The following is a 27,166-nucleotide window of genomic DNA, read 5'->3' as shown; positions in this document are numbered from 1 at the left end:
GCTACAAGAACTCTGCCCCAACTGCCGAATTATCTATCGTACGATATTATTTTGTAAACCTTTTATACAGCAGGTTATTATTTATGTATTGATTATCTTTTACAGGCTGTTAAAACTATTTAAAAAATGTTTGTTCGGTTGTCTGTATATTTTGTTTGTTGAACGGGTGTGAGAACTGGATAACATCGAAACAAGGACAACAGGAGTTAGAAGGAGAGATAAAAAATTAAGCGATATTAAAATAGAAACAAAATTTCAACAGGCATAGGTACACCACACACCGAAAATTAAAATAGATTTGGACGGGTCATTCGATGGAAAGAAGCAATACGGGAACATAATCGTAACGGAGTGGCACGATAATATGGGAGGACGATATAAAAAGGTAGCGGGACAAGCTGTAAATAAATATTAAAAAAATACAAATAGATAAATATTTGTTTACATTTAGTATCTGTGTATCTATAAACAGCCCACTAACATATGTGCGATATTATTTGTTTGCTGGAATTGGATAAATTTTACTCAAATTACAGAATTTTTATTTTATTTTAAATCTACATAATGATCTTAAGAATGAATTATTTCTTCATATTACATTTTAAGGTTTGGCTGAATCTAAATCTTTATATACAATTCGTACATTTATGCATTATGTGTGCAAGGATCTCCTAAAAACAACACAGTTGTACAAAAATTTGCGTTGTCATTGCGACAATCATTGTGTTTTTACGACAACTTTATCTGCAAATATTATAAGAATCTAAAGTTTATAAGCGAGTTTGGAGAGATCTCTTGATAGTAAATTAATTACACTAGATTTTGAAATTTATTTTACTGACTTGGCTTCAAGAGATTAGATTATTTATGAATAACAAACTTAATGAAAATACTTTTTTATTGAGGTCGGAATTTCAAATAGGAAACAAACGTTTCTTACGAACGCTGCCTTAACGATAGTAGACCTTGTTAATACTGTTACGAAGACGGGTTGACTGCAATGTTTTCTTGATTTTTAGGAGTTACAGAAGTTTTCAGTAAGCGAAATGTGATTTCTAACCGTTTCAGGAGAGGGTCAGTCACATATAGGAAATTGCAATTTGCATAATGTTTCGTTTGCCTATTTTTCTGGAGGCTGGGCAGTTTTACTTATTTATTTACATCCCATACACGGACGAATTCTAACTAAGAATTACATAAAACTGAAATAAAATACAATGAAGTTATTTACAAAATTGACATTAAACCTCCTAAGTAGCTGGAAAAAAAATGTATGATGCCAAAAAATAAAACAGGGTGAAAAGGCCTTCTCCCGCATCCTAGAGCAGTTAAAATCAAGTTTTCTATACTGTATGTCAATAAGGCGTATTATTATTATTATTGTTTGTATGAATCTCAGGACGGACTGACGCGAGACATCATTAGTTCTATATAAAAACCACAAATATATAATTCCCTAATATCAAAATGCGAGCCTTTCTGTAAGCTTTCTTCGAAAGCAATTTCGCAACTTTTGAGTAATAACATCAAAACATTTTCAATACCTTGTTATAATGAAACGAGCTTGTTATAATGAAACGAGCTTGTTATTTTTAAATTTATTAACTAATAATATGTTTACAATTTATCTACTAACAAATAGCACAACATGTTACATCTTGTGTGTTTCCATATTATCATTATTAGTGAATCGTAATTGTGATGTATAAAGCAGTATTGACTCTCATTCCTAAGGTAACTCACTAAAAATTTACTAAAAAAGATCTACTGCAAATGCGGAAAACGTAGATCAGTATCGCGAAGATTTTCTTTCATCCACTTGTCTGCTTGTGCTATCATCTCCTCGTCAAAGTAATCGCGCCAACCGCCTGACTTGCCTGATGAATTGTTTTTTAATTAGCAACAATTGTAATGTGTCAACCGATGCCTATATAAATTGTGAGAACGTTTTATAAATTGTAAATAAACAAGGCTATTTTTCATTATATTTACGTCTAATACGATATCTATGTCGCAGCCAACTAGCATATTTAGCCGGTCCATTAAGAAGCTAGTCTCTTTACTAAACATCACCTTTCAACTAGCGGCCAGCAAAATAAATTCATAACTAACCTACTAGAATTTTCTCACTAAGTGATTGTAATTCTTTGAGAACTAAAGTATCTTTGGACCGAAAATACTCCTCGGCTTTATTAATAAAATATATACTAAACGAGCCCACTATTAAGAGCGAGAGACTATCTACAATCCCTAAGTGTTAACATAGTTTACCTTTTCTTATAAACTCGTCTTTGGGATACATCAAACCGAGTTCCTTCATAATGTTATTGTTCACAGATGTATTGTACTTGAAGTTCTTAATATCGAGATGGTCACACAGAACTGCTATTTGGTCGTCCGTGTATTGTTTATCCAAAAACTTGCACACTTTGCGCACTTCGTGACTGAGATCCTGGTTAAATAGTATGTGTGGTAAAGTCATAATTGTAAAAAAAAACATTTGTAATAATTATTTTAGAACTAAATTAGTTACGATAAAAAATAGAAATTAGGTCGGGAACAATTTCGTCATACATTCTTGTGTAAATGGACGTACTGTACAACGATAACTCGAAAGGGATTTTTTCATTTTCATTTCAATTATAGTGATTTGCTTTGCAAATATACCTTCTTTAAGTCTTCATAGAACAAAAACAACAAATTTGGATCATGCCGTTTCTCCCATGCTTCTTTTAGATGTTCGAAGAATGGCGTCCAATAATCTATAATAATACAGTCAATATATTTTATACAATATTCTTAACCAACATAGTAATAATAATAATAATAAAAAATTGGCAAAAGCACAAAAGTAGACTATATGACCGTGGGGTTCTGGTACACAGGCGTTAATTAAACGTTTAAGTGGGCACCTGCTAGATAATACCAGTAACCTGGTGGAGCTGGTGCTTTCCTCTCTTATATCGCAATCGCAAGAAAACGCTGGCATCATTAAAGGTACACTGCCACCAAGAGACCAAACTTTTTAAATTTATTTTCTATTTATACTTTTTTTATTATTACTATATTTATGATTATATTTTTTTATTATTACTGTATAATTTAACTAATTTTAAGAGAAATTTATACGGAATTGTGGACTCTTATACAACCTGGGCTAGATTCTCGGTAAAGTATGGTTTGGTGGCATTATGTTTATGATGAGTGAATAAGATGTTATATAATATTAAGATACATCACATTTACACTTTAAAGATTATATAGGTAGTGCTATCTACAATAAAAATTCACTTGAAAAAGAATACTCACGTAAGTCATTAGTAAAGTAATGCCAAAATGTTTTGAAGTCTCCATCAAAGCCCATATTTCTTGAGGACCGGCATAAATAATAGAAGGAAACGGCTGCATCGCGTGGGTCTCTTGCTACGTACACCACTTTTGCATCCAACACTTTCGGTGACAGCAGCGACAGTGGTAGATGAGTCTTAATGAACCTTGGGGAAGGTGTACTCGCCACTTTCCGTACAATGGATTGAGAAAATGCACTCAATTGCTTCAGTTTTACCTCGTCGCTTTTGAGATTTTCTTCAAGTTCAGCTACAAGCTTTGGGTGAAACATCATAGTGCTCCTGTGAAATAATAATATCTTTAGAGGATTAAGAATTATTACGTATGTTCAATACAATTCCTAATTAAACAATTCAACGAAAGAATCCAATCCAAAAAAATCCAAGCCAATTATTTTATCTGAAAAGGATGTTAAGGATTTCTGTATCGAATCTGTTCCTTTTAAAATATGAACGATTATAGGTAGTTTTTATTTATAATTAAACTACTGTAACCCAATAAACATTACCTACCTACCTACCTACCACGTAAACATTTCTGATATTCTACGCGTGTAATTCTAAATTATTCTTATTAGAAGGTATAATCTGATATTGAGTTAATATAATTAAGAAACTTATAAAGCGTCAGAATATTTTTAAAAAAAACTTACTCTATAAATGGGAATCTGTCTGTTAGCAAAACCGATTTTGCCGTTTCGTAATCCAAGTTATTAGCAACCAACCACACTAACTCTTGAGTCCACGTGGTTCCTGTAATTTATTTTATTTTATATTTGCTCTCAAACATCACACATGATCTGAAGAAGACAAACAGATTGTTATAAATATATGTTATAGAAAGGATACGGATAAGGATAGGATTTATTTATTCACACTTCGTTGCAAAAATAAAATAAACACAAATAACACAATAAATAAAAATTACAAGGTATGCAACGGGCGGCTTTATCGCTAATAAGCGATCTCTTGCAGGCAACCCTAGTAAGAGAAAAACTAAAAAAGAAAAATTATGAGTGCAAGAAGTGCAGAACCAAATATTTTATAAAATCTTCCTAAATCCTTAATCTAAAGTAATACAAAAAACAAATCTTAATAACAAACCAAAAATAAAAAGCTAATCATACAGATTCATGAACAGCAAAAAGCGATGCAAATGGAATACAAAAGACAAAGAAACACAAGAATTACACAAGTCACGATTGATTAGGATAGGATAAGGTTAAGAAGTGTTTCTACAGAAGAGTTTTAAGATGAGCGTGACGTCTGAGTAGAATTGGTATCCACCCCAGCCTGCCTACGAAATTTAGACACATGGTCATATTTCCGATGCCCAAATATGAAACGTATGCAGGCGATCCATCATGTCAATTAACTCTTTATTCATATCAGAGGTGCATGAGTCCGCATAATCCAGAATAGGAAGCAGAAGAGATTGCGCTAACATGGTTTTAGTGCGGGTAGGAAGGAAATTAGAAGGACGTCTTAGAGCATAAGAAGCGGCGTCAAGTTTACGGCTGATTTCCTTTGCGTGATGACGACCGAAGTCGTCGAAGAAGACCCCAAGGTTTTTAACAGTCTTATTGAGAGTCAAGGTCACTCCGTCAAGGTAAACGCCAGGGAGCTGAGCCCATTTGACCCTTGAAATAAAGTCCGATGATAATTACTTGACGCTTGGCAGAATTAATGTTAAGACCAAAGTCTTTACTCCAGTTGGCTATAGTATTATTTATATTATGAAGATCATCATTCGTGTACATGTGAAAATTCTGAGAACTTAAGAAGGCACAGCGGTAACCAGACCCGCAATATCTTAGCACACAACTCACAAGGGGAGTATTGAAGCAGTTCCATGTGATTGCCAAGCATCCGCGCATATGCACCGTAAATATATTATTATTATCAAAGATTAAAAAATAATAATCATAGCATATAAATTAACACAGCAAGATTTCTAATAGCATATAGATTTGGTTAAACTGTCATGGCATAAGTGGTCGCACATGATACTTTTTAAAAAAAATGCCAAAGTGATTATTATAGTGAGTGAGTATTATAGATTTATAGAAAAAACAGTTATTCTTCTTGCCCGAGCTTCCCCTATGTACAAAAAAATATAAACGATTTTAAAACAAATGGTGACTTTCACCAGTATAATACGCGAAATAGAACTAATTTAAGTGTACGACTAACCAGGCAGTAAGATAAACCACTCCTTATATGGAAATTATATTCGTTTTTACAACAAACCGCCAAGGGAAATTAGAGAGTTATCACTAATAAATTCAAAGCCCTCGTTAAACGTAGATTAATTCAATAAAGTTTTTTTTTATAAATTTGACGAATACTTAAATGATCCTAATCCTTGGGATTGATTTGCTCCAGTTCAAACAATTTGTATGACTCAATACTTGGCGATTAAAAAGAATGGCGGAAAGGTTCTTGCCAGTTCTTCTTACCCGCACTAAGCCCTTGACTTGCGAACTGGTAGTAAATGTAAAATGAGAGCATTTCATGTATTTTTTGACGTTCATAAGTGTACGTTGTGTTACCTATATGAATAAATGATTTTTGACTTTGACTTTGAATATTTGTATCTAGTCAAACGTTTACTGCACTGGATAGAGATTTTAGCAAGCATTGCAGTATGAATACCAATATCCATTTTCTTGTAAAGATACATTACAACCATAACGTCACGATAAATCATTTACAACGTGAGGGTCGTACGTTTGAAGCACATTAATTCATTAAATTATTAGTATACGCAATCTAAAGTGGAAATGAAGCGATACATTTATATAAAAATATCATAGTATTACCTGATCTTGCATAGGTAACAACATACACATCACTTGGTCGGACTTCCATATTGTAGATCTCTGCTGCCATATCTCTGAACCCTTGAGTGAGAACATATCCCTTAGGTCCTACACGAATGAAACCGCCTAGTTCTCCTGAAAATTATTCCTGGGATTTAACTAAACATAACATACACTTTAATATTCTTCTTGTTTAATGCGTTTATAGTCTTATAACCATCGAATAAAATACGTGTCTTAGAGGGATTAAGGAGGTTAATCGAGTAACCATAAGTTTAAGGTTTTGAAAAACTTGAAAAAAAGAACTTATTGTACGGTTACTGGGTCATCCAGTCAAGCTTTAAATAATAGAGGATTTTATTTTTACGTTATATTAAACTACTTGCTTACAACAATAGAATATATGCAAAATAAATAATATCAAAGAAACGAATGAATTTAATCTAACCGTTGAAGAGAGTGCCTATGTCTGGCTATACTCTCGGGGCGTGACTCCGACTTTTTTGGAAATAGCCACGCTTATAAAACTAAGGAAACCTTGGCTTAATATTATTGAGTCGATAAGATATAGCTACAAAAAAGAAAATAAAAACGTACAAAGACCAATATTTTTTTTTAAATAATTCAATGTTAATGCATAATTTTGTTGCATCTCTCATTCGAATTGCGAATCTAGCAAAATAAACCAATTATCTAAACTTTGATATATTCGGTATTGGGCTGTTTAATTAAGTGCCTATCCGCATTGTCAAGCAAAAATACTACAAAAATTGAAAGTGTAATTTTTATTATATTTTTATTTTTTGTGACATTTATGTCAACAAAATGTTCATTAATTTTAGAATAGATAACTTGTAACATTAACTGTAGATAAAGCATTATATATGATATGGTGAATTTTAATAAATTAACTGGTAGGTCGCATTCCTACGACGCGAATTTATATGGAAAGTCTTTTATATGTTTTTCATACAAATTCTTCATGAAAAACGCCAGCAATACTTATCAGCCCTGAGTTTACCTACATTTAGTTAAACGTAAAAATGTTAAAAAAATACAGCCAAATAAAATCGCACAACTAATACAAGCCAGTCTAAAATGTCTTACCTATAAAAAGTTTCATCATTGCTTTATTCGTTTCTGGTTCCACATCCCTAATTTCCAATGGATATTCCATTTTAGAATAATTTTTTTCCGTTGATTATATCTACGTCGCCGATTGAACTGAACTGAAAATTATTTCTTGATAAACCCTTTTTATTCACGAATATGAATCGTAAAAATACAATTTGAAGAAGATACTAAAAGATAATTTTCGTGTTGATTATATTAGTGTTAAATAATTTATCACAATCGCGGGATCTATATTCGCCTCGATGTGACGATTGTAAAAATATATAATGTATATATACACTATATACTAAAAGGCCTTTCGCTTCTCTTCCTTTCTATTGGTCATTGACTGTCGAACAAGAAAGTTATTAACAAAGTAAAAATAACCCTATACTATTACGCATCAAAGTAAATATAGAATTATCTCGAGGGAGCTCTGTATAATTTGCCAGTATATTATTAGAGTATCAGAAGATCTGCAAAACCAAGAAGTGCTTATGTAATAAATAACGTAGCGACTATTAACAATGTTAATGGCGATTTTACATCATAGGCTACATGGGAGTTAAAATCTTCAAGTGCAAATAAGACTTAACGAAACGGACAAAGACGAATATACGCATACGATCTGTTAGCTATTGGTCTTGACGCAATATTCATATTGTTTATGTAATAATACACACCCATTAATCGGATATCGTGTATAATCTATATCATCTTGGAACATATTACTTTTCTTATCTTTACAATTGAAAATCATGATGACTTTAAAATATTGTAATATACATACCTACGATTCCAAGATTATCTATTAAAAACACAAGTGCTCAGAATATAGGAAAAATTTCCATCCTTAAAATGGGGTGAAAATATTTTTTGTTTTAATTAAACTTGCATTATGCAAATTATGTTGTTGTGGTAAAATTTATTACAATATAGACGGCTGTTTCAGTCGGAAGCTGATATGTAATACAGCTTTATATGAGAATGCAATCTGGAGATCGTTAATTCGAGATCTCGTGGGATTAAGAATTACAATCTCGCGGGATCTCGGTATTTTCGAGATCTCGGGTAGCATTAGATAACCAATTGTTTAAATCGACTACAGACGATGAAAACTGGTAAGTTGTGTTTATGAGGTTAATTTATATACGACATTATTTTAAAAAAAATAAACATATAACTGTTCCTATTATTTATTAAAATTTGCCTTCAACTGTTTCAAGCCATCTTTGTAATGACAGGGATTTACAATTATAACAGCGCTGTGGTTGTATATATTCGACATTCAGAGAATTAAAAAAAAGAAAAATTAAATGTATTACTACTAATGGTTGGTGAGTCAGAGGTATTTTATTTGTATACTAAAAAACTTAAAGACAGTGTTCATATTTATTTGTAATATTCATATTTATTACTTGATATTTATTTAGGTTTAATTCGATTACGAAAACCGATTTACAGAAATGAGGTGGAACTTGTAATTCGATACGTATGTGGGTGCTTTTTATGCAAACTTATATCTGAATACCTTGAAACCCCAGTGGCGGTTTGTTTTCCTCGGAATTAAAGCCAGTCAAAGCATTGCTGACAGAACTGAAGGCCCTAACAGAACTGAAACTGACCTATGTCAACCGTTTCCATATAATAATAATTATATTCCAGATGCTAGTAACATTTGGTTGGGTCTTGGCGACGTATTGTATTGTTATACGTATGAATACAGTTCGTATTCAACACCGTCTGAATAAAGGTAATACATTTTTTTTCTTTACTCACAGTGGTTGCCTGGAAGTTCAGTTTTTGTACAAAGTGTTGAACGTGACAACGTCATAAGAAAATATTGATGTAATGGTTGCTTTTTCAAAAGAAAATTTTAATTTTAGTTGTTTGATACATATTTTGTATGAATATAGAGAAGTAGATAAATGGAAATCACAATTGAATTGATCAAGTTACATTTAATTTGTACGCATAAATACAATTATGTCATTTTTTTTTCATCGCTCACTCCAGTAGGAGAGAGACAGATGTCGAACGTTGCCGAACGCGGAGGCCGATTGTGCCTATTTATCGCTCGTTTCGCCCTAAAATGGAACGCCTCAGAGCGTTGTCACGTCAATAAAACGGGCACATAGGCTCAACGAGTTAAATTAAGACAACACGTCTTGAACAGAATTCTTTGATTTGTGGTGAGCTACGTGCTATACTACGCCGAAGTTTATATATCAAAGTTTTTCTATTGAGGCAAACATTGAAAGATATTCGACAGCTTCACAAAAATGTGTTAGAAAAATTTGTTGTCTACTAGCAGTGAAAGAATAATGATCATAGCTGGCGCAATCTGAGGCCAAATCAAGGCACCCGCCACAACGTTATTGTAATACGTCAGTCCTTATTCAAATACTAATGATATTAGTTCCTAGTGTAGTTAGCACTAGTGAAAGAAAAAAACGGAGTATGTTAAAAACTCTTTAATAAGACATCACAATCAACACGATTTTAGAAGTCTAAATGGTTTTATAGGTGGTGCTACTTTTAATACATTTATTAATGTAGGAAACGAAGGTCTGTGTCACGTAGGTTTACTTCCATCCACTTATCCGCTTGGGCCGTCATCTCTTCATCAAAATAGTCTCGCCAGCCACCAGTCTTACCTGGAGACAGAGTAGAAGAATATTCTTAGTACATAAATAAATTGCATCAAAATAATACCGTTATTTAGACTGTCTGAATCGCTTAATTAAATACTGTGTTCAAGGTGAAAACAATGAAAAACTACAAAATTTTGCTTTCCTTATTTGCTTTTTATAATCGGCATTTGTACATTTGATTATTGAATAATCCATATATCTTAAATAATTATTTACCTTTTCTGATAAATTCGTGTTTATTGTGAACTAAACCAATATCTCTTAATAGGTCACTATTTACGGCTGGATTAGTTTTGAAATTTTTGAAGTTAAGATGGTCACAGAGCTCGATGATTTGTTCTTCAGTGTATGTCTTGCCCAAAAAGTCAGCCACGCGATGTACTACGCCTTTGAGATCCTGTAATTTGAGGATTGCTTTAAGATGTGATGATGTCACACCTCCTTCCAAATAAACATTTTGTAAAAAAACTTGACCATTTAAAAGAGTTAAACGTGACTTCATCTTGTCTTTAACTGACGTTAATAACTGTGTGTACATTGTGTTATCGATGTATTATTTATTATTCCGACATTGACTCCTAACCTAACCCTAATAACCTAACACTAAATATAATTAGAATAAAAAATTGTTCTTACAATTTTCCTAACCTAAACAATAATAATTAAAACAAATTTAAAAGGTTTGGTCCCTCTGTGTGGCGGTGTATCTTTAACGCTAACAGCATTTCCTCACTGTATTGGAGTGATATTGAGCCGTTTATTTTTAAAAGTAGTTATTTCATATATTATTACCTTCTGTAATTCCTCATAGAATATAAAAAGTAGATTGGGATTGTTACGTTGTTCCCACGCCTCCTTTAAGTGCTCGAAAAACGGTGTCCAGTAAACTGAAAGTAACGAACTTACTTTTATATTTAATTTTAATAACGAATAAATTATACAAAATTGATGATAAAATTTAACTTTTTACAACTTATTGAATTTAATTATTTATCTTTTTCTGTTATACGTAGATTCTAAACATTATTCACTTACGTAAGTCTTTGATGAATAAGTTCCAGTATGTTTTGAAGTCTCCATCAAATGATATCGTTCTTAAAGAAGAACCCATGTGCCAGAAGGAGACAGCAGCATCTCTTGGGTCTCTTGCTACGTATACTACTTTAGCATCCAAAAGCTTCGGTGATAGCAGGCTGATCGGTAAATGAGATTTAATAAAACGCGGTGAGGGTGTTGATGCTAATGGCTTAGCGAAGGGTTCCGAAAACAATTCTAGTACTTTTTTTACATGCGGATCATTATTTTTCTCTTCTAAAATCTCTTGTTTTAACGATGGATATAACATCATTGCGTGTCTGTAAATATGTACAGGAACATTAGTTTAATAAGTTATTGAAGTGAAACTTCTTTATCGGCGTTGGAAAAAAAATTACCGTCACATTTTTCGGTTACGCGTCTACGTATAACGGACCTACTGAGCGTCTAAGTGCGGAAACTGAGTCCACAAGCCAACTTTTCGGTTACGCGCCATCTTTTTCTTGTCCCTACTATGGTGGATTCGAAGCCATTAATAACAATAATAATGATAATTCTATTACAATTAATGAAATTTCGTAATAATCTTGTAGTAATAAGGTAAAATTAAATAATTGTATTATTTGTATGCATGTCTGTGATAATAAAAGCCTTTTGCTAAACTTTATCTAATTTAACATTATTTAACCAATGAAACCTTTTCGAAAAATAAGGTCATAAAGAAGTTTCACTTCTTACGTGTGTACTCTAGTGCACGCACACATTTTTTATTAATATTATATAACAGGGGGCAAACTGATAGGAGGCTCGAAGTGCGTTGCCTTTGAAACTAAATAAATAAATAGCCTAGAATTAAACCCAGTTCACGTATGTTTAATAATGAGCAGATTTCTGGATTACCATTACTGATATTGTTTCTCACCCGCCACTGTATAATTTTTGTTTGCTCGGGAATTTACGAGCTTCTTTCTTGTAAACTATCTTTGATACTAAATACTTACTCTAAAAATGGGAATCTCTCTGGAAGTACGATGGCTTTGGATGTCTTATAGTCCAAGTCGTTGGCCACCATCCAAACTAACTCCTGGGTCCATGTCGTACCTGTTTAGTGAGTAAGTTAAAACGAAATATAAAATACAGGAACTATAGGCAAGATGTAGACAGGCAACACTAAACAAATGTTATTTACACACAAAAGAAGGAAAATTGCTTACATATCCGGGATATGAATTTAACATTTCAGTGTGAAGAGTTCTACGCCTAAAGCTAACACTGCTAAATTAATAAGAAAACTATATTAAGTTTAAAACTCCACAACAAAAATTTGATCTTATCTCTGAAACTTCATGGGAGACAAATACAAAATATATGTCTGGATAAAAAGATATCAGCAAGAAAAACAATTCATGAAACTGGCTAAACAAAGTATGTCTTTGGACAAGTCACAGTATGCATGTCTCGGAGTCTAACAGTAGAATTTCCTTTACAATTCTTACCTGATCGTGCATAAGTCACAACCCAAACATCGTCCGGTCTAATTTCCATGTTATAAATATCAGCTGCCATTTCCTTATATCTCTCAGTAACGAGGTACCCCTTAGGACCGATGCGAACAAAACCACCGCGTTCACCTGTAAATTTATAACAGTAGACGGTCACGTGTCACACCAAAGTTCAGACAGACTTAATATGACGTTGATGTTGATATATGATGTTGTATTGACACAGGTTCTTAAATCAAGGACGTAGAATAGACGAGAACTGACCAGACACTCTCCAGATCTTTTACGAATAAATTTAGAAATGACAATACGAATAAAAACACTACAAGAATTCGCGTTTATTCACATTAAAATTATTACAATTAACATAACTATCTAAGCAGCGTCTGCAAACATTACAAGAAATAAAGTAGGTAAAAAAATACAGAAAACAATAATTATTATATGTAATCAAATATTTAAGAAAATTATGTAAAATAAAAATATTTTAGTGACCACGTACATTTATTTATAGTAACTGAAATACGTACAGATCATTTTATTTCAGTATTATACTCATATCTACAATTGTAATGAAAAAAATACCTGTGAACAGTTTTCTCATCGTTTTCTGGGTCTCCTGATCCAATTCCTTAATTTTCAGTGCAGTTGCCGCGTCAGCCATTTTAAATTTTTTGAAGTCCTTCGAGTTGCCTGATTATGTCTGATAATGATTAAAAACTGGTAAATAATTTTATTTGTGAGTCAATATATTATGTACAATTTAATCTTAGATTCGTCATACAGTGTATTTAGACTGTAATAATGTGATATAGAGAAAGAAGATGAAGATTATTGATAATGATTATCATACTAAATCTTGATTAAAACCAATAGGAATTATTTACTGTGATTTGAAAATTGTTGATGCTACAGTGAGGTATGTGTTTTAAAATCAGTAAAACAATAGAAGTATAGTATAAAAATGAAGATTTTAGAATACATACACAGCCTTCCTATTGAATCTATAAGTTCTGCTCCTTCTGTCTACAGACAAGACACTTAAAATTAGTGCCGGGATATAGGGCAGTTCAAATATTACGTATTCACATACTTCAATTTATACCCTCTTCCTCTTGTCAGCAAAAGTAAACAAAGCTCTCAAAAACACTAATAATTCGCAAGCATTTCATTTTCAAGCATAGACAATGTCTGGTAATAGGTAACATATGTAATTTCTGTTGACGTAATCAGCAAATAAGAAAATCAAGGATCCCCCTCCCCCCTATTGTGCTTACGTAATGAAAGGCTCCTACTACCTGCCAGTTCTTTTTGTATGTTGTTAATTTGTAGTCATTTCACAAACTATTACTAATAATATATATTTTAGGCTGGTCATGTTGGCATGAACTGTCAAAACAACTTATACATAATTTGATTCTTGTGAAGCGTGGTAAACAAAAAAATGGTCACGATTTAGAAATTATATCTAATATTATCACTGTATCTTTTATTTGTTGGCCTTCAATTTGCAATCAGCGATAATGTCTTCCATACTGAGTCCGTATGCCCGTAGGTAGCAACATTAATTACCTGCTGCATACTAGAAAGTAAGGCTGGTAGCATTTGTTTATCCCATATTTGTTAATAGTTTTAAGTGTGACAATTTTACACCAATTACGCATTAAAACACCCAAAATATTAACCTATCATTTCTAAGTGTTTCAGTGACAAAGAGATAACTTATAGGGAGTTGTTCCAACTATTTTCGCACTCTAGTGGTAATTGTTAAATAAAGAACATTTCCTTGCATTTCCATCTGTACTTTAAAATAAGGACGTTCAATAAATTGTGATTGTGAGTATGCCACAATTATCTCTTTAATTTTTCCACGTAGTCAGGTTAGGTATATACACTGTACATTTTTATTCTAAAGCTAAAATTCCCTTTAAATAAATCTTCTTCCTCATAATAAAAAGCGTGTGCGGCATCTACGGTGTTATCGTTTCCAAATGTATGGCCTCTCACATATTCTTTACCGCGTAGAAGTCACTAGGAGCTCTGATGGATAAAGATGTCCCATAAATTCGAAGCCAGCTTATAAATTGCAGCATCGCAACCAGTGTGGTGATTTTATGCGACTTTGCAACGACGATACAGGCGTGTTTCCTCAAGCAACTTTGTTTTTTGTCCTGCGTATAAAGTTCTCGTAAAAGTGGCTCCTACAGAAAACAACCCCTATAATTTTACACGGGATGAATTGCCTTAAATTTCTCCGGAGTAAGATATGACGATCCAATGTCCAAGTCATGGACTGTTTTTTTTGTTTCCAGTTTATATATAGTTATGAATTGAGTAAAAATTGGTTGGTCTTTTTGTAACAAACCCAATGGCTTTTAAATTCATTGTCATTTATCAATTTGTTAAATTCTAAGTCTCGTTTGTTTTAGCGCGTCAGAATGCATTCTGGGCACCTAGCCAGCTGTCACTTTTTTCATACCGAAATTGAGTAATGAATAATATTATGGATACATCCTATAGAAATCAACGTTTCTTCTGCTATAAACACGACGATCCGCCAATGTTTTCTACTTTTTAATTCAATTGTTCAGTTATAACCGATGTAGCCCGTCCCGTGCAATTTGTCGTTACAGTTCTTCCTTGCATCAAGGTGCATGAACCTCAAAGTCTTGATTTACCAGCTCCGTTGTAAAAAAAAATAAGTAGAGATAGTTCACCCCATGATCTTAATTTTTATTAATTTGTAAGAGCTCGTTGCAAACAAATTTCTACAGACTTCTATTTTCAAAAAACAAAATATAATTGATGAGTTTTTATCATTATTATATCTAATGATCGAGCTATGCCTCACAGATTTTTTATTTCTAAGTAAAATGCAGAGAGCAGAGCAGTGTTGGACGGCGTGCGACGCTCATCCCTGAGGTAGTAGGTTCGTTCCCTGGCCGTGCACCAATGGATTTTCTGTGCTCATTTAACATTCGCTCGAACGGTGAAGGAAAACATCGTGCGAAAACCGACTTGCCTCAGACCCAAAAAGTCGACGGTGTGCTTCAGGCACAGAAGGCTGGTCACCTACTTGCCAATTCAATTTACAAATGATCATGAAACAGATACAGAAATCTGTGGCCCAGACCTAAAAAGGTTATAGAACCATTGTTTTTTTAAGTAGAATGCAATTACAATTCCATAACTCCTTATCGAAAACTATATCAGAAAAGGCGTTTGCATTGCTACTCCGTTCGTGAACCGATCTGGATGATGAAGATGCGTTCACATCGATTTCGTTCCTTAGAATTTTGATTCCATGGGATTTTGTAATTTTCATAATCTGCCAGTATAGAATTACCGCCGACTTACCGCCGAAATCATAAAAACCTCTTAAAAATTAGTATATTTTCGAGTTTATATAAAAACATTAAATATGCCATTTACTGGTATTTATTTCTATAATAATTATTACTGTTTATTTGACATTTACAAAGTTTTTGTAGTAAATAAATAACGTTAAACTTAGTGATAATTTCCAATACTTTTTTTTAGTGGAAACTGTATTTCACGGTACGAGATGTTTTATTTATTTAACAAAAAGGTTTGGCCATATTACAATAAAATCTTATATTAAATTTCTTATCATGTTTGTGGATTAGTTGTCCCTTCGCTTATGAGGTCAGTGTTAATTAAAAATATATAAATATATGATTATAACAATCAGAGAAATGATAATTTTAGTGATAGCATGATAACTACTTAACAGGTTCTTACTCAACGCTGGAAGAGGTAAATTTAAGGTTAATTTTTTAATAAAAAAATTGAACAATTCAACGAATGCAAATGGAGAATGAATTGGAAGAGGCTTCTGACAATTTTATATATCACAGACAACAATTACTCCAGTCTTGACTGCACACCGTTCTCACAATGTAACAACGTGTCAACTGACAAGTAACTTAATATTTCTTTCCTTTACAAGTCATTTAGCGAAGCAACATTAAAATCGGATCGAAAACAATTTTGTTTTAAAAAGTAGGATTAAAATAGAATTATCAGACAACTTATAATTCATTAATACAAATAAACTATTTACAGTAATAATAATTGTTATTATGCAAATGTGAATATAGACCCAATGAGCAATATCATTGCATGCTTGGAAAGCGTAGATCTGTATCACGTAGATTTTCCTCAATCCATTTGTCTGCTTCTGCTGTCATCTCCTCATCAAAGTAATCGCGCCAACCTCCGGACTTTCCTGTAATACATTAATGATTCATTTGTATTTGGGGTTTGCTTTCTAAATTATGCTAAATGTTAAATATACAAAGGCTTAGAGTGTGATTCTCAACCCCGAGGCCGTTCGTTCTAAACTGTGCGCCAATAGCACTTCCGACCGATTCCGTCTTAAAAAAATTTCACGCCTAGACACTGTTCAGTTATTTTTACCTGAAGAGCTAAAAGGTTGTAATGCCATTGGCATATATATTTTAGTATACTGTTAATGAGAATTGTAATACAAATTATAGAACAGGGGGCAAACGAGCAGGAGGCTCACCTGATGTTAAGTGATACCGCCGCTCATGGACACGCTCAATGCCAGAGGGCTCGCGAGTGCGTTGCCGGCCTTTTAATCATCATTTTGTCACCAATGATTTGTCGCTTAGCATATCATTCATTAGCACTGTAGCTTAATTTAAGATTAAACTAAATTAGCCTATAAGAATATTTAGATTTAGAAAGTATCCAGTAAAGAGAAAATGTATTTTTTGGCATTTCATTCTAATGGTGCCGCGGTTTAGCTTCAACCAGAAACAAAGACGTTTTTTTATGAATTACAAATAATATACCTTTTCTAATAAAATCTTTATCAGCGTACATAAATCCAAGCTCCTTTATAAGATCAAAATTAACTGAAGTGTTCTTCTTAAAATTGTCAAAACTAAGATGGTCACACAGCCGCGCTATTTCTTCCTCATTGTATTTTTTGCCGAAAAAATCTGAAATGCGGCGTACAACTGAAGGCAGATCCTGCAATATATGAGAAATACATTATAATTTAAAGGTTACTTAATGTCTTATATGGCTTAGTCTTGGACTCATATTCACGTTTAGGTAGGCTTGCCGAGGATTTGCAGTGCGTCAGGTATATTTGCTCGAAATGTCGGGCTTCATTGATGACGGATTTTTACGAACTCTAACTTATGCTACATATGGATTTAATCCGAAATTAATATTATTATTAACAGCTAGAATCGTGAAAAATCTATGTATAAATCTACGTGTCCACGTATCTACCATTGTGGTAAGCTCACAACTGCCACAACAAATCCACAGATGACTATTGTTTATTATGACGAGAGATTGAAATGTTGTATATTAACGCCATTTATTATCAAAAATTTGCTGTTTAGGTTTCCATGTGATTACTACATTCAGGTATTTATATTATGTTTATAAAAATGAAATAAATTGAAATTATACCTTTCTCATGTCTTCGTAGAACAGAAACAGCATATTCGGATGATCGCGCTTTTCCCATGCCTCCTTGACGTGATCGAAATATGGCGTCCAGGGTTCTATAAAGACGTTGGCTATTTATCATTGTGTTCAAAGAAAGTGCAGTTAGTTAATTATAATTTAAGTACGCCTTTAGGTTTGCAATTGTTCCTTTGATGTTTATTTATGTGATTTGCGTATAAATTCGAACTTGACACAATTATTTCTGTCATCATCAAGGTGCTATACGTATAACTGCGTTACCGTTGGAAACTAAAGATACTGTAAAAAGTAATACAAAGTAAACAAAACACACACAGAAACACATAAAATAACAATAATCAAAAAAATAATGTAGAGAGTTAACAATTTTTTTTTATGAAAGGTTTAATTGTGTAATGCGTATGTACTGTGGTTGTAATTATCTCAGCATTATGCTGAGGAGCAGAGTTGTTCCACAGCGCTGGTCATTCTGCCAGAGACCACAGCAACTAGTTTGCGCCTCAGTCGCAAAAAGTAATAAGAATCTAATAAAACTAATACTCAGTAGAAATAAATAATAATAGTAGTAGTAGTAAAAGTTAGTACTGTAAGTAATGAAGAAAAACATGTAAATTAAATAAAATCAAAAAAAATTAAAATAAGAAGCAGATAAATAAATATTTTTGGGCGGATAAAAAACTATATTTCGTGAAATTTTTGTTGAGTAAGTAGATGTTTTTTTATAACTGCGAAGAAAATTTGATTTTAGTTGAAGATTTTTCAACGGATTCATTTTGTCGCGCTATATTTAAAACTCCCACGAAATGAAGCCGTCCGATGTTGGGGAATGGCGAGCTCCTGAGTACAACTCCTAACTTTATTCTTGTACCCATAACTACGAAAAAAGGAATTACGAACTATATTTGAAAAATAATCATCGAACCTCAAATGACTATCAAAGTCAACGCCCAGATTTCTTGCCAACGGGACCTGGGCTCTAGGCGAAGAATTAATAAGAATTGTGGAACTTAGTCTTGCGAGATCAGACACTTACTTTCTGGTGAGGACCATAAGAAATTTCGACATTGTTGGATTTAAGAGGAGTGCGTTTCTATGGGACCAAACAGAAATTCGTTTCAAGTCCTCATTTATTTTTCGGGTGCAGTCATTGACACAGGCCCTATCAACAGGAAGATATATTGCAGCTCATCGGCGTATAAATGATAGTGACAATTTTGTATTCGTGAAATTGTCTGCTGAATATAGGACAAATAAGAGGGGTCCTAAAATAGATCCTTGCGGAACTCCTCTATCAAGGCCTACAAGGCCCAGAGACGATGAACACACTCTCTGATATCGATGCTGGAGATGGAGACTTAACCACGAAGTAGTTATATGGTCAAACCCATAGAAACGCAGCTTAGAAATAAGAAGGGAAAGATTGATACATTCGAAAGCTCTTGAGAAGTCAAGAAGAGCGAGAATGGATGGGTTGCCTTCGTCGATCAAGTTATCCACTATATCAAGCAATGCAGTAGACCTATGGAGTTGTCTAAAACCTAACTGAAACTCAGGTAGTATGTTACAGGCTTCGCAATGCTTGATGACTTGGTTGTAAGCTACTCGTTCCAGGTTTTTCGAAAGGTAAGGGAGAATGCTGATCGGTCTTAAGTCTTTGAATTCTATTGGATTTTGTATTTTAGGAATTGGCCGAACAAGGGCTATCATGCACTGTGATGAAAAGGTTGAAAGAGATTTGTTTATTATGGCTGTTATAATATTAAGAGTATACGGAAGGGTTAAAATAAACATATCCCTATTAATTCCAACAACCCCCTGTGCATTAGTATTGATGTCCAAAATAAGCTTTCCGACTTAATGCGCATTAACAAGTTCTAAAGTAAAAGTCCGTTCGCTGGATCGATTGCCATCAAAGAATGCGACATCGGAAGGGTCTACAATATTATCTTCCGGGATATGCTTATTCATCTCATCAGCATCACATAGGTACTGGGGTAGAATGTCTGTACGTGCAAAGTCAGGCAAGATATTCTTTTTTAAATTTTTTCAAAGCAACTTAGAATTTTTATGATGGAGATTGATGTTGTAGTTGAAGCTTATTTGTCATAAAATAAACTGCAATTAACCATTCTTTTCAACTGTTCATCTGATTCAAAATGAACATCCAGCCTGGTTTTACGGTACTTTTTATATTCATCATTTCGCGACTCCATCATATGCCGAACATTACTAAGTCAGCCACGGGTGTGATACCTTTTTTATCACTTTTGTTTTTATTGCAGCAAACCTGTCGAATAGTTCGATTATATTACGATTGAAAGTATCAACCATTTCATACAAATCAGTAATCCTTTCAATTAAATGCCAAGGTATCAATGCAGTAACCTTATTAAGATTAGATATATCAATATCATTTAATGGCCTGAACGTAATGCGCTTGGGCGGTGCTTTCGGTCTGTTCAACATAAACTTATAATTATATAATTTGATTTCATTTTGGGAAAAATAATAAAATGGCGCTATAGCCAAAAGTAGATCTTGGCCTCAGATTAGAGATCGCTTCTTTGTTATTTTTTTACAGACTAGAATAGGTATCCTTCTGTATCTGTGGACATGGCGTTTAAGTTGGCGCTTGGTAGATAGTACTGGCAGCCCTAGAGCTGGTGCTTTCCTCGCTTAACGAATAAGTAACAGCGAGGAAATGTTGCCAGATTTAAAGGTACACTGTCTCAGAAGACAAACTTTTTAAATGTTTTACTTTCTGTTTATACATATTTCATTATTAATTACATATTTTATTGTAAAATTGTTTTACTTTCTGTTTATACATATTTTATTATTATTACTATATATATTAAGAAAATTTTAATATATATATATATATATATATATATATATATTAATGTTATGTTAAGAAAAACACTTTTTGAATGGATTGAAGCTATGTATTATTATTAAAAACTTATAATTATTTACATAATTTAAAAAAAATCCGACGTTTCGCGTGCTTTTCAGCGTGCGTGGTCACGGTGACTTATCATTATTATTATTTAAAATTATGTTAATAATTATAAGTTTTTAATAACATACATACATAGCTTCAATCCGTTCAAAAAGTGTTTTTCTTAATGTGTAAAAGCTATGTTAACATAAGACAATACTAATGTTATGTTATTAATTTACTTGACCTGTAAAACTTCTTATCCTATCCTGATATGAATTTATACGTCTATCACGTATACGAACGTCAAATCCTGTCATTAACATGTATGACGTATGTTATTAACAATATTAAACGCTGTTTCAGTTTATTATTATAAAAACTATTCATAAAGTATTCATTAAATAAATCGTAGAAACATTTAAGTGCCGCGCCGCTTTATTTTTAAAGGCCGACAACGCACTCGTGAGTGCTCTGGCATTGAGTGTCCATGGCGGTATCACTTAACATCAGATAATTTTACCGGTTTGTCCCCAGTTTTATACAAAAAAAAATATGTATAGGTATTTATTATTAATTTATACTTACGCAAATTTTTTACAAATGTGTTCCAAAATGCTTTAAAATCATGCTCAAGATTCATAAATCTCATTGAATTTACTAAATGATATAAAGAGACGATTGCATCCCGCGGATCTCTTGCCACATATACTATCTTGGCTTCAAGAGCCTTCCGTGGCATTAAGGAGAGAGGTAGGTGGGTCTTTATGAACCGTGGAGATGGTGTGGTTTCCAATATCTCTGTCGCCGGTTTAAAAATTAGTTTAATTTCTTTGAGTTTCGCCTCGTCGTCCTTGTTGGCGTCTAATAATTTCATTTTTATTCCGTCATCAAAACTTGAGAAAAATCTGTAACATTTTTTTATACATGTTCACTATCGCAAACTGTGAAATAAGTCATTGTAGTAAAGTTATTGAGGATAACATTATTCCATTAATATACGTTTATTAATTTACTACATTTACATTAATATAAATTAACATAAGAAACGTTATAACTATACATTTAGACATAAGAAACAGAAAAAGACATTTATTTGATTAAAGCACACACACATGCTTGATTGGATCCGCAAAAAAGCAGGAGCGAAGGAACTTTACGATCCCAAGCAAACTAGGGATCGTAAAGTTGCAGATTAGGCAAAAAGCACGAAGGACATGGAGCGAGATGAAATGTGAAGCTCAAGAACGAACACGGAGGAGACTGACTGTGGAAGACGTATGACGCGTATAGAGATCAAAGGACATAAAGTCAGTCACACGCTTAATCTCGACCTTAATCGATTAGAATAATTAATATTTCTTATTTTTCACTCATTTAACATGTGACTATTTCGTTCCTTTGGCAAATTATGTTTATTCTGAGATCCAAAGAGTGATAAAATTCAGTATTTAATTAAACTAATCTAATATAATCTAATCTAATTGACTTAAAAATCTAATATCATTGACTATTGTACAATTTAAAAAAAGATATAAATTATTGCTACTATTAAAAAGGCATTTCCAGAAAAGTTTATGAATACTATTTATTACAAGCATTTACTGTAGCGTAACAAATACATACTCAAAAAAAGCATATCTTTCTGTTAGTGGTATATTCAATGCTCTTTCGTAGTCTAAATCAGACATTATCAGCCAAACCATATCCTGAGTCCACGTAGTTCCTGGAATAAATTAACAGAGACAACTTGAAATAAATGCTTTCGATTAGGCGAGGTGGAGCAAAAAAGTACTTCTGTTTTAGTACATCTAACATCTAACAACTATTATGTAAACTTTTAGGACTAGATTTGGTAATCTACTATTAACACTTAGAAAAATTGTATTACATCAAAAATGTATGTATATTTCAGATTTTGCCATTTAGGATAAAAGCAATAATAAAGCAACGACGATTATATTTGATGTTCTTTGTTGTAAATAAATTCGAGTAAATAATTAAGCCATATATTTAATTTATCGAATAGCTTTGAAAAATGTAATGACGATAATAATACACTTTCTTACCAGATCTTGGGAAACTGGCGACAAAAACGTCACTTGATCTGACCTCCATATTGTAAACATTTGCCGCTGCACTTTTAAATTTTTCATGTAACACATATCCCTTAGGCCCTATGCGTATGATAACTGTAAAATTTAGTTAAACTCAGATTTAGCAATTGCTTAACAAACAAGGCCCAATCCGATTTCACCATCATTTGTTCATTAAAGGTGAATATCTACACATACAAAAATGAAAATGTCCTTAATTCACATTTTCTACCAGGTCCCAATCGGGCGAAAAGTACTGGTAAGAAACTCTTCGCCGCTCATTTTACTCGCCAAATTTTTGGTAAACAAGAAATATATATAAGGAAGTGCCACCATAACTCCTTGATGAATTTGAATTTTTTTAAAGACAAAAACAACACACGCTTAGCACTCCCAGGAAAAGTAGGAGCACGTACTTTTAACAAAGAACAAATTAAACAAGTATTTTGTGACCGGTAACACTAAATTCGAGTTCAATACTGAATTATAATGCCCGGATAACACTCACAATATTAAAGCAAATATTAACCTGGCAACTTATGTCCAACTGCTTCCACAACTTGAATTTCGTATGGGTAGTTTTCGTTGGCCATTTTGCTAAACCTTTTCAACGACCTATCTAAACCTCTGATAAATTAATATGCTTACCATGATTTCTTGACATGAAATATAACACTTAAATGTGATTATTGTTTTATCTTTTTCGAGTGTTATCAGCTATTGTTTACTAAGTATTGCTATACTTACTTGTAGCTTGGATTTAGGCATAATGGGGATATGTGTGTGTACCTGCGTGTTGTAATACCTAAAAAACGAATTCAGCACATTTATGGAACATTTCTCATTGATGGTCTGCTTTGCTCCTATTAGTATTATCGTGATGTTGGATTTGCTCGTTCAATCGGACAAACAAACAAACTCTTCAGCTTTATTATATTAATATAGATGTCGGAATGTGCTCAGACATCAAACGTATTAGACGAGATACTGTAATCAATAATAATGATAATTAATAATCAATTAAAGTGGATGGATTATTTTACTACTTATGTAAGAAATATCTTCTAAAACCTTGTATCATTATTATAACATACGTATATCAAACCATTAATGTAGGGCACACTGACTAGCAGTGAGGGAGAGAGGTGACAGTCGGTTAAGACTGCGGTCCGTGTACCTCGACGCATCCAGAAAAAATGCGTTTTTTTACTAGGATCTGTCTGTTGGCCTTAAGGGCCTTTACAGCTTAACTCAGGCCGTTTTGGCGAACGTAGCTCGGCCTGAAAGGGCGGTTTTGCCACTACTAGCGCAAGGGCATCTCCTGTAAGACTCGACCCTCGGTTTGGGTCGTTGTGAGGTGGTCGATCGCTTGAGGGGCTTGACGGAAGCTCACTGGAGGGAGCTGTTAGAAGTGTCCCAGTAATTGGGTTTAAAAAAAAAGTTCAGGATACAATTGAACTTTTATTTGATTATAAGAATTTACCAACAAAATGTGTGTCCGCGACGAAGGGTGATACCGAACTAATGTCATATTTGAAGTTTCGTTTCACCTTTCGGTGGCAAATGCTAACTAAACAGAAGGTACTGTGTCAGCCAGATAGGCTGCAAGGTTTTAATATAACAGAGCGAAGTACGCAGTAAAGGTCCTTGCCTTCCCCGTAAAAGCGGTTTTCTACCCTAATCTGTTTCTGGCAATTATTATTATTTTTGCCGCGCCGACAGCTTTTAATTGTCATTAGCTATGGTGGTTGGATCGTCCGGATCCGTTAGAACGTGTGGGGCCCCCACGAGCCTTTTTTGTCGGAAAGGGCTAATAATTGATGCTTTTATGTACCGCCGGATTGGGATGATGTTTTGCTTTGTCAAAGTGGCGTGTGGACGCCAACTTCATCCCTTGCTACGGTAGGGCTACGGTAGGGAGCTCCAGGTCGTAGTGGAGATGGACGTTTCTCACGTAGAAGGGCGCACCGGTCGCGATTCTGTTGAATCGAACTCATATGTTCGAATTATTATCGATATTAATTGCGTCTATTTCTGAATAAATTTTAATTACTTTCCAGGCTGCTCTAGTTTTGTGTTCTGCGCAACTTATGTATTCTGCATTAGTAAGCTATATTCAATAAATTCACTAAAACTAACCTCCAATCTTCAGTTAAATTTACGTAAAGGAGTCTTTTATATATTGAATCCATTTATTTAGTTGTTAATACTTCGTTGCAGAAAACCTGGCAACCGCTGTGGGAAAAAATAGACAAGGTATTTGTTAGAAGTGCAAAGCTACATAAAACATAAAATTAATGGAAGGAACTTAAATCTAATTTCCAAAATGAAAGTAGGTAAAATGTAGCATTTTTATAATACAAAATAAAACGTGTCATAGATATAAAATTATTATTACGTTTACAAAAACTGTGGATATATCTCTATCTCTAAAAATCTCGTATCACAATCTTTGTTCAATACTCCTCCAAAACCTTCCAGGTTATTGTTTTAATCACCATATTACCGTTAATATTTAATTGTCAACCATATATATCGCTTAGCATATCATTCATTACAGCTCTAGCTTCATTTAAGATTAAAGTAAATTAGCCTAATATAATATTTAGGTTTAGAAAGTATTCAGTTAAGTGAAATTAACCAACCGGAAACAAATACATTTTTTCATTAATTATAAATAATATACCTTTTCTAATAAAGTCTTTATCAGTATACATTAAGCCAAGCTCCTTCATAAGATCGTAATTAACTGAAGGGTTCTTCTTAAAATTTTCAAAACTAAGATGGTCACAGAGCCGCGCTATTTCTTCCTCGTTGTATTTTTTGCCGAAAAAATCTGAAACGCCGCGTACAACTGAAGGCAGATCCTGCAATATATGAGAAATTCATTATAATTTAAAGGTGATGAATGTCTTATAAAATAAAATAAATAAAAACATGGTTCAATAACTATGTTAGTAATTACAACTTAATAACTTAAATCTAAATCTAGTCTTGAACTCGTATTTTTAAAAAGTATCACTCCTGCCCCGTACATTCTATCAATTGACAACCAAAACTGATAAATAAATTAACGTGTATTCGCTCCGTATTCAGTATAACGTTTAGGTTGCTATTATGCAGGCTGAGGTGCTGCAGTGTGTCAGGTATGTTTGTTAAGACCCGAAATGACAGTTTCAAGCCATCGGAAAAGAATAGCATCAATGATGCATCGTGTTCCTGAATGATATCCTGAAAGTGTTCTTTGTAATACCTTTAGTAGTAATTTTTCTGTTTTGTTTTTCAACCAATATTAACATAGAAACTAAGACCGTTGGTTACTAACTCTAACTAAACCTACTTATAAGTATTAATAGCTACAATCGCGAAAGATATGTGTATAACTCGACGTGTCAGCCATCGTGGTATGTTTACGACTGCCACACCAAATTCACAGGTAACTATTGTTTATTATGAGAGATTGAAATATTGTATTTTAACGCCATCTATTGTCGAAAGTTTTGCTGTTTAGGTTTCCATGAGATCACTGCATTCTTGTATTTATATTTTGTTTATAAACATGAAATAAATAAATAATAATGAAATTGTACCTTTCTCATGTCTTCGTAGAACAGAAACAGCATATTCGGATGATCACGCTTTTCCCATGCCTCCTTAACATTATCGAAATATGACGTCCAAGGTTCTATAAAGATGTTGGCTATTTATCATTGTGTGTAAAGAAAGGGCAGTTAGATAATAATGATTTAAGTATGCGTTTACGTCTGCATTTGTTCCTTTGATGTTTATTTATATGATTAGCCAATACATTCGAACTTGAAACAATTATTTCAGTCAACATCAAGGTACTATCCGTAACTGCGCTACCGAGTAGGTAAGTAAATATACTGTAGGCGTAAGGTTGTTCAATAGTAATATCTTGCGCACAATAAATTGTAATTTGGGAAAAATAATAATATGGCGCTACAACCCTTGGTCTAAGATTAGAGATCGTTTCTTTGATATACAGAGAGGAAATGCTGCCAGATTTAAAGGAACACACGTGTGGATTTTAAGTGTCACAGGAACCAAACTTTTTAAATTAGTTTTAACTTTCTATTTATTACATATTTAATTCTCTAATTTTTAATATTTATTATTTTTCACAAGAATCAGCTATATAC

The 27,166-nt window shown here is 33.2% G+C and overlaps 3 protein-coding genes across 5 annotated transcripts; all 3 read right to left on the bottom strand.

Annotated features, from left to right (window-relative positions):
* Positions 1 to 1,764: 1,764 nt before the first annotated feature.
* LOC123720157 (luciferin sulfotransferase-like) lies at positions 1,765 to 7,398 on the bottom strand. 2 transcript variants are annotated; one of them, XM_045676673.1, is made up of 7 exons: positions 7,277 to 7,398; positions 6,170 to 6,304; positions 4,001 to 4,100; positions 3,310 to 3,629; positions 2,668 to 2,762; positions 2,272 to 2,452; positions 1,765 to 1,877 (listed from the first exon to the last, which is right to left on the bottom strand). In XM_045676673.1, exons 1-7 carry the CDS (start codon positions 7,344 to 7,346, stop codon positions 1,765 to 1,767), a joined length of 1,014 nt encoding a protein of 337 aa, XP_045532629.1. In that variant the 5' UTR covers positions 7,347 to 7,398. The 2 variants fall into 2 exon arrangements, with proteins under 2 accessions (XP_045532629.1, XP_045532630.1); XM_045676674.1 differs by lacking the exon at positions 7,277 to 7,398 and adding an exon at positions 6,618 to 6,658.
* Positions 7,399 to 9,741: 2,343 nt separating this feature from the next.
* On the bottom strand, positions 9,742 to 13,231 carry LOC123720220 (sulfotransferase 1C4-like). Its single transcript, XM_045676759.1, has 7 exons — positions 13,059 to 13,231; positions 12,468 to 12,602; positions 11,973 to 12,072; positions 10,972 to 11,291; positions 10,729 to 10,823; positions 10,153 to 10,333; positions 9,742 to 9,939 (listed from the first exon to the last, which is right to left on the bottom strand). The coding sequence occupies exons 1-7, from the start codon at positions 13,135 to 13,137 to the stop codon at positions 9,833 to 9,835; spliced, it is 1,017 nt and encodes a 338-aa protein (XP_045532715.1). The 5' UTR covers positions 13,138 to 13,231; the 3' UTR covers positions 9,742 to 9,832.
* Positions 13,232 to 16,514: 3,283 nt separating this feature from the next.
* LOC123720409 (sulfotransferase 1C4-like) lies at positions 16,515 to 26,684 on the bottom strand. Of its 2 annotated transcripts, XM_045677001.1 has the most exons (10): positions 26,594 to 26,684; positions 25,690 to 25,870; positions 25,143 to 25,238; positions 23,533 to 23,990; positions 22,977 to 23,099; positions 22,534 to 22,633; positions 21,496 to 21,815; positions 17,949 to 18,043; positions 17,315 to 17,495; positions 16,515 to 16,722 (listed from the first exon to the last, which is right to left on the bottom strand). In XM_045677001.1, exons 4-10 carry the CDS (start codon positions 23,594 to 23,596, stop codon positions 16,610 to 16,612), a joined length of 996 nt encoding a protein of 331 aa, XP_045532957.1. In that variant the 5' UTR covers positions 23,597 to 23,990; positions 25,143 to 25,238; positions 25,690 to 25,870; positions 26,594 to 26,684; the 3' UTR covers positions 16,515 to 16,609. The 2 variants fall into 2 exon arrangements, with proteins under 2 accessions (XP_045532957.1, XP_045532956.1); XM_045677000.1 differs by having other exon boundaries at positions 23,533 to 25,238.
* Between the last annotated feature and the right edge of the window lie 482 nt (positions 26,685 to 27,166).

The sequence above is a fragment of the Pieris brassicae genome, chromosome 2 (genome assembly GCF_905147105.1).
Source record: "Pieris brassicae chromosome 2, ilPieBrab1.1, whole genome shotgun sequence".
Taxonomy (NCBI): domain Eukaryota; kingdom Metazoa; phylum Arthropoda; class Insecta; order Lepidoptera; family Pieridae; genus Pieris; species Pieris brassicae.
This window is presented reverse-complemented; position numbering and strand designations above follow the sequence as displayed.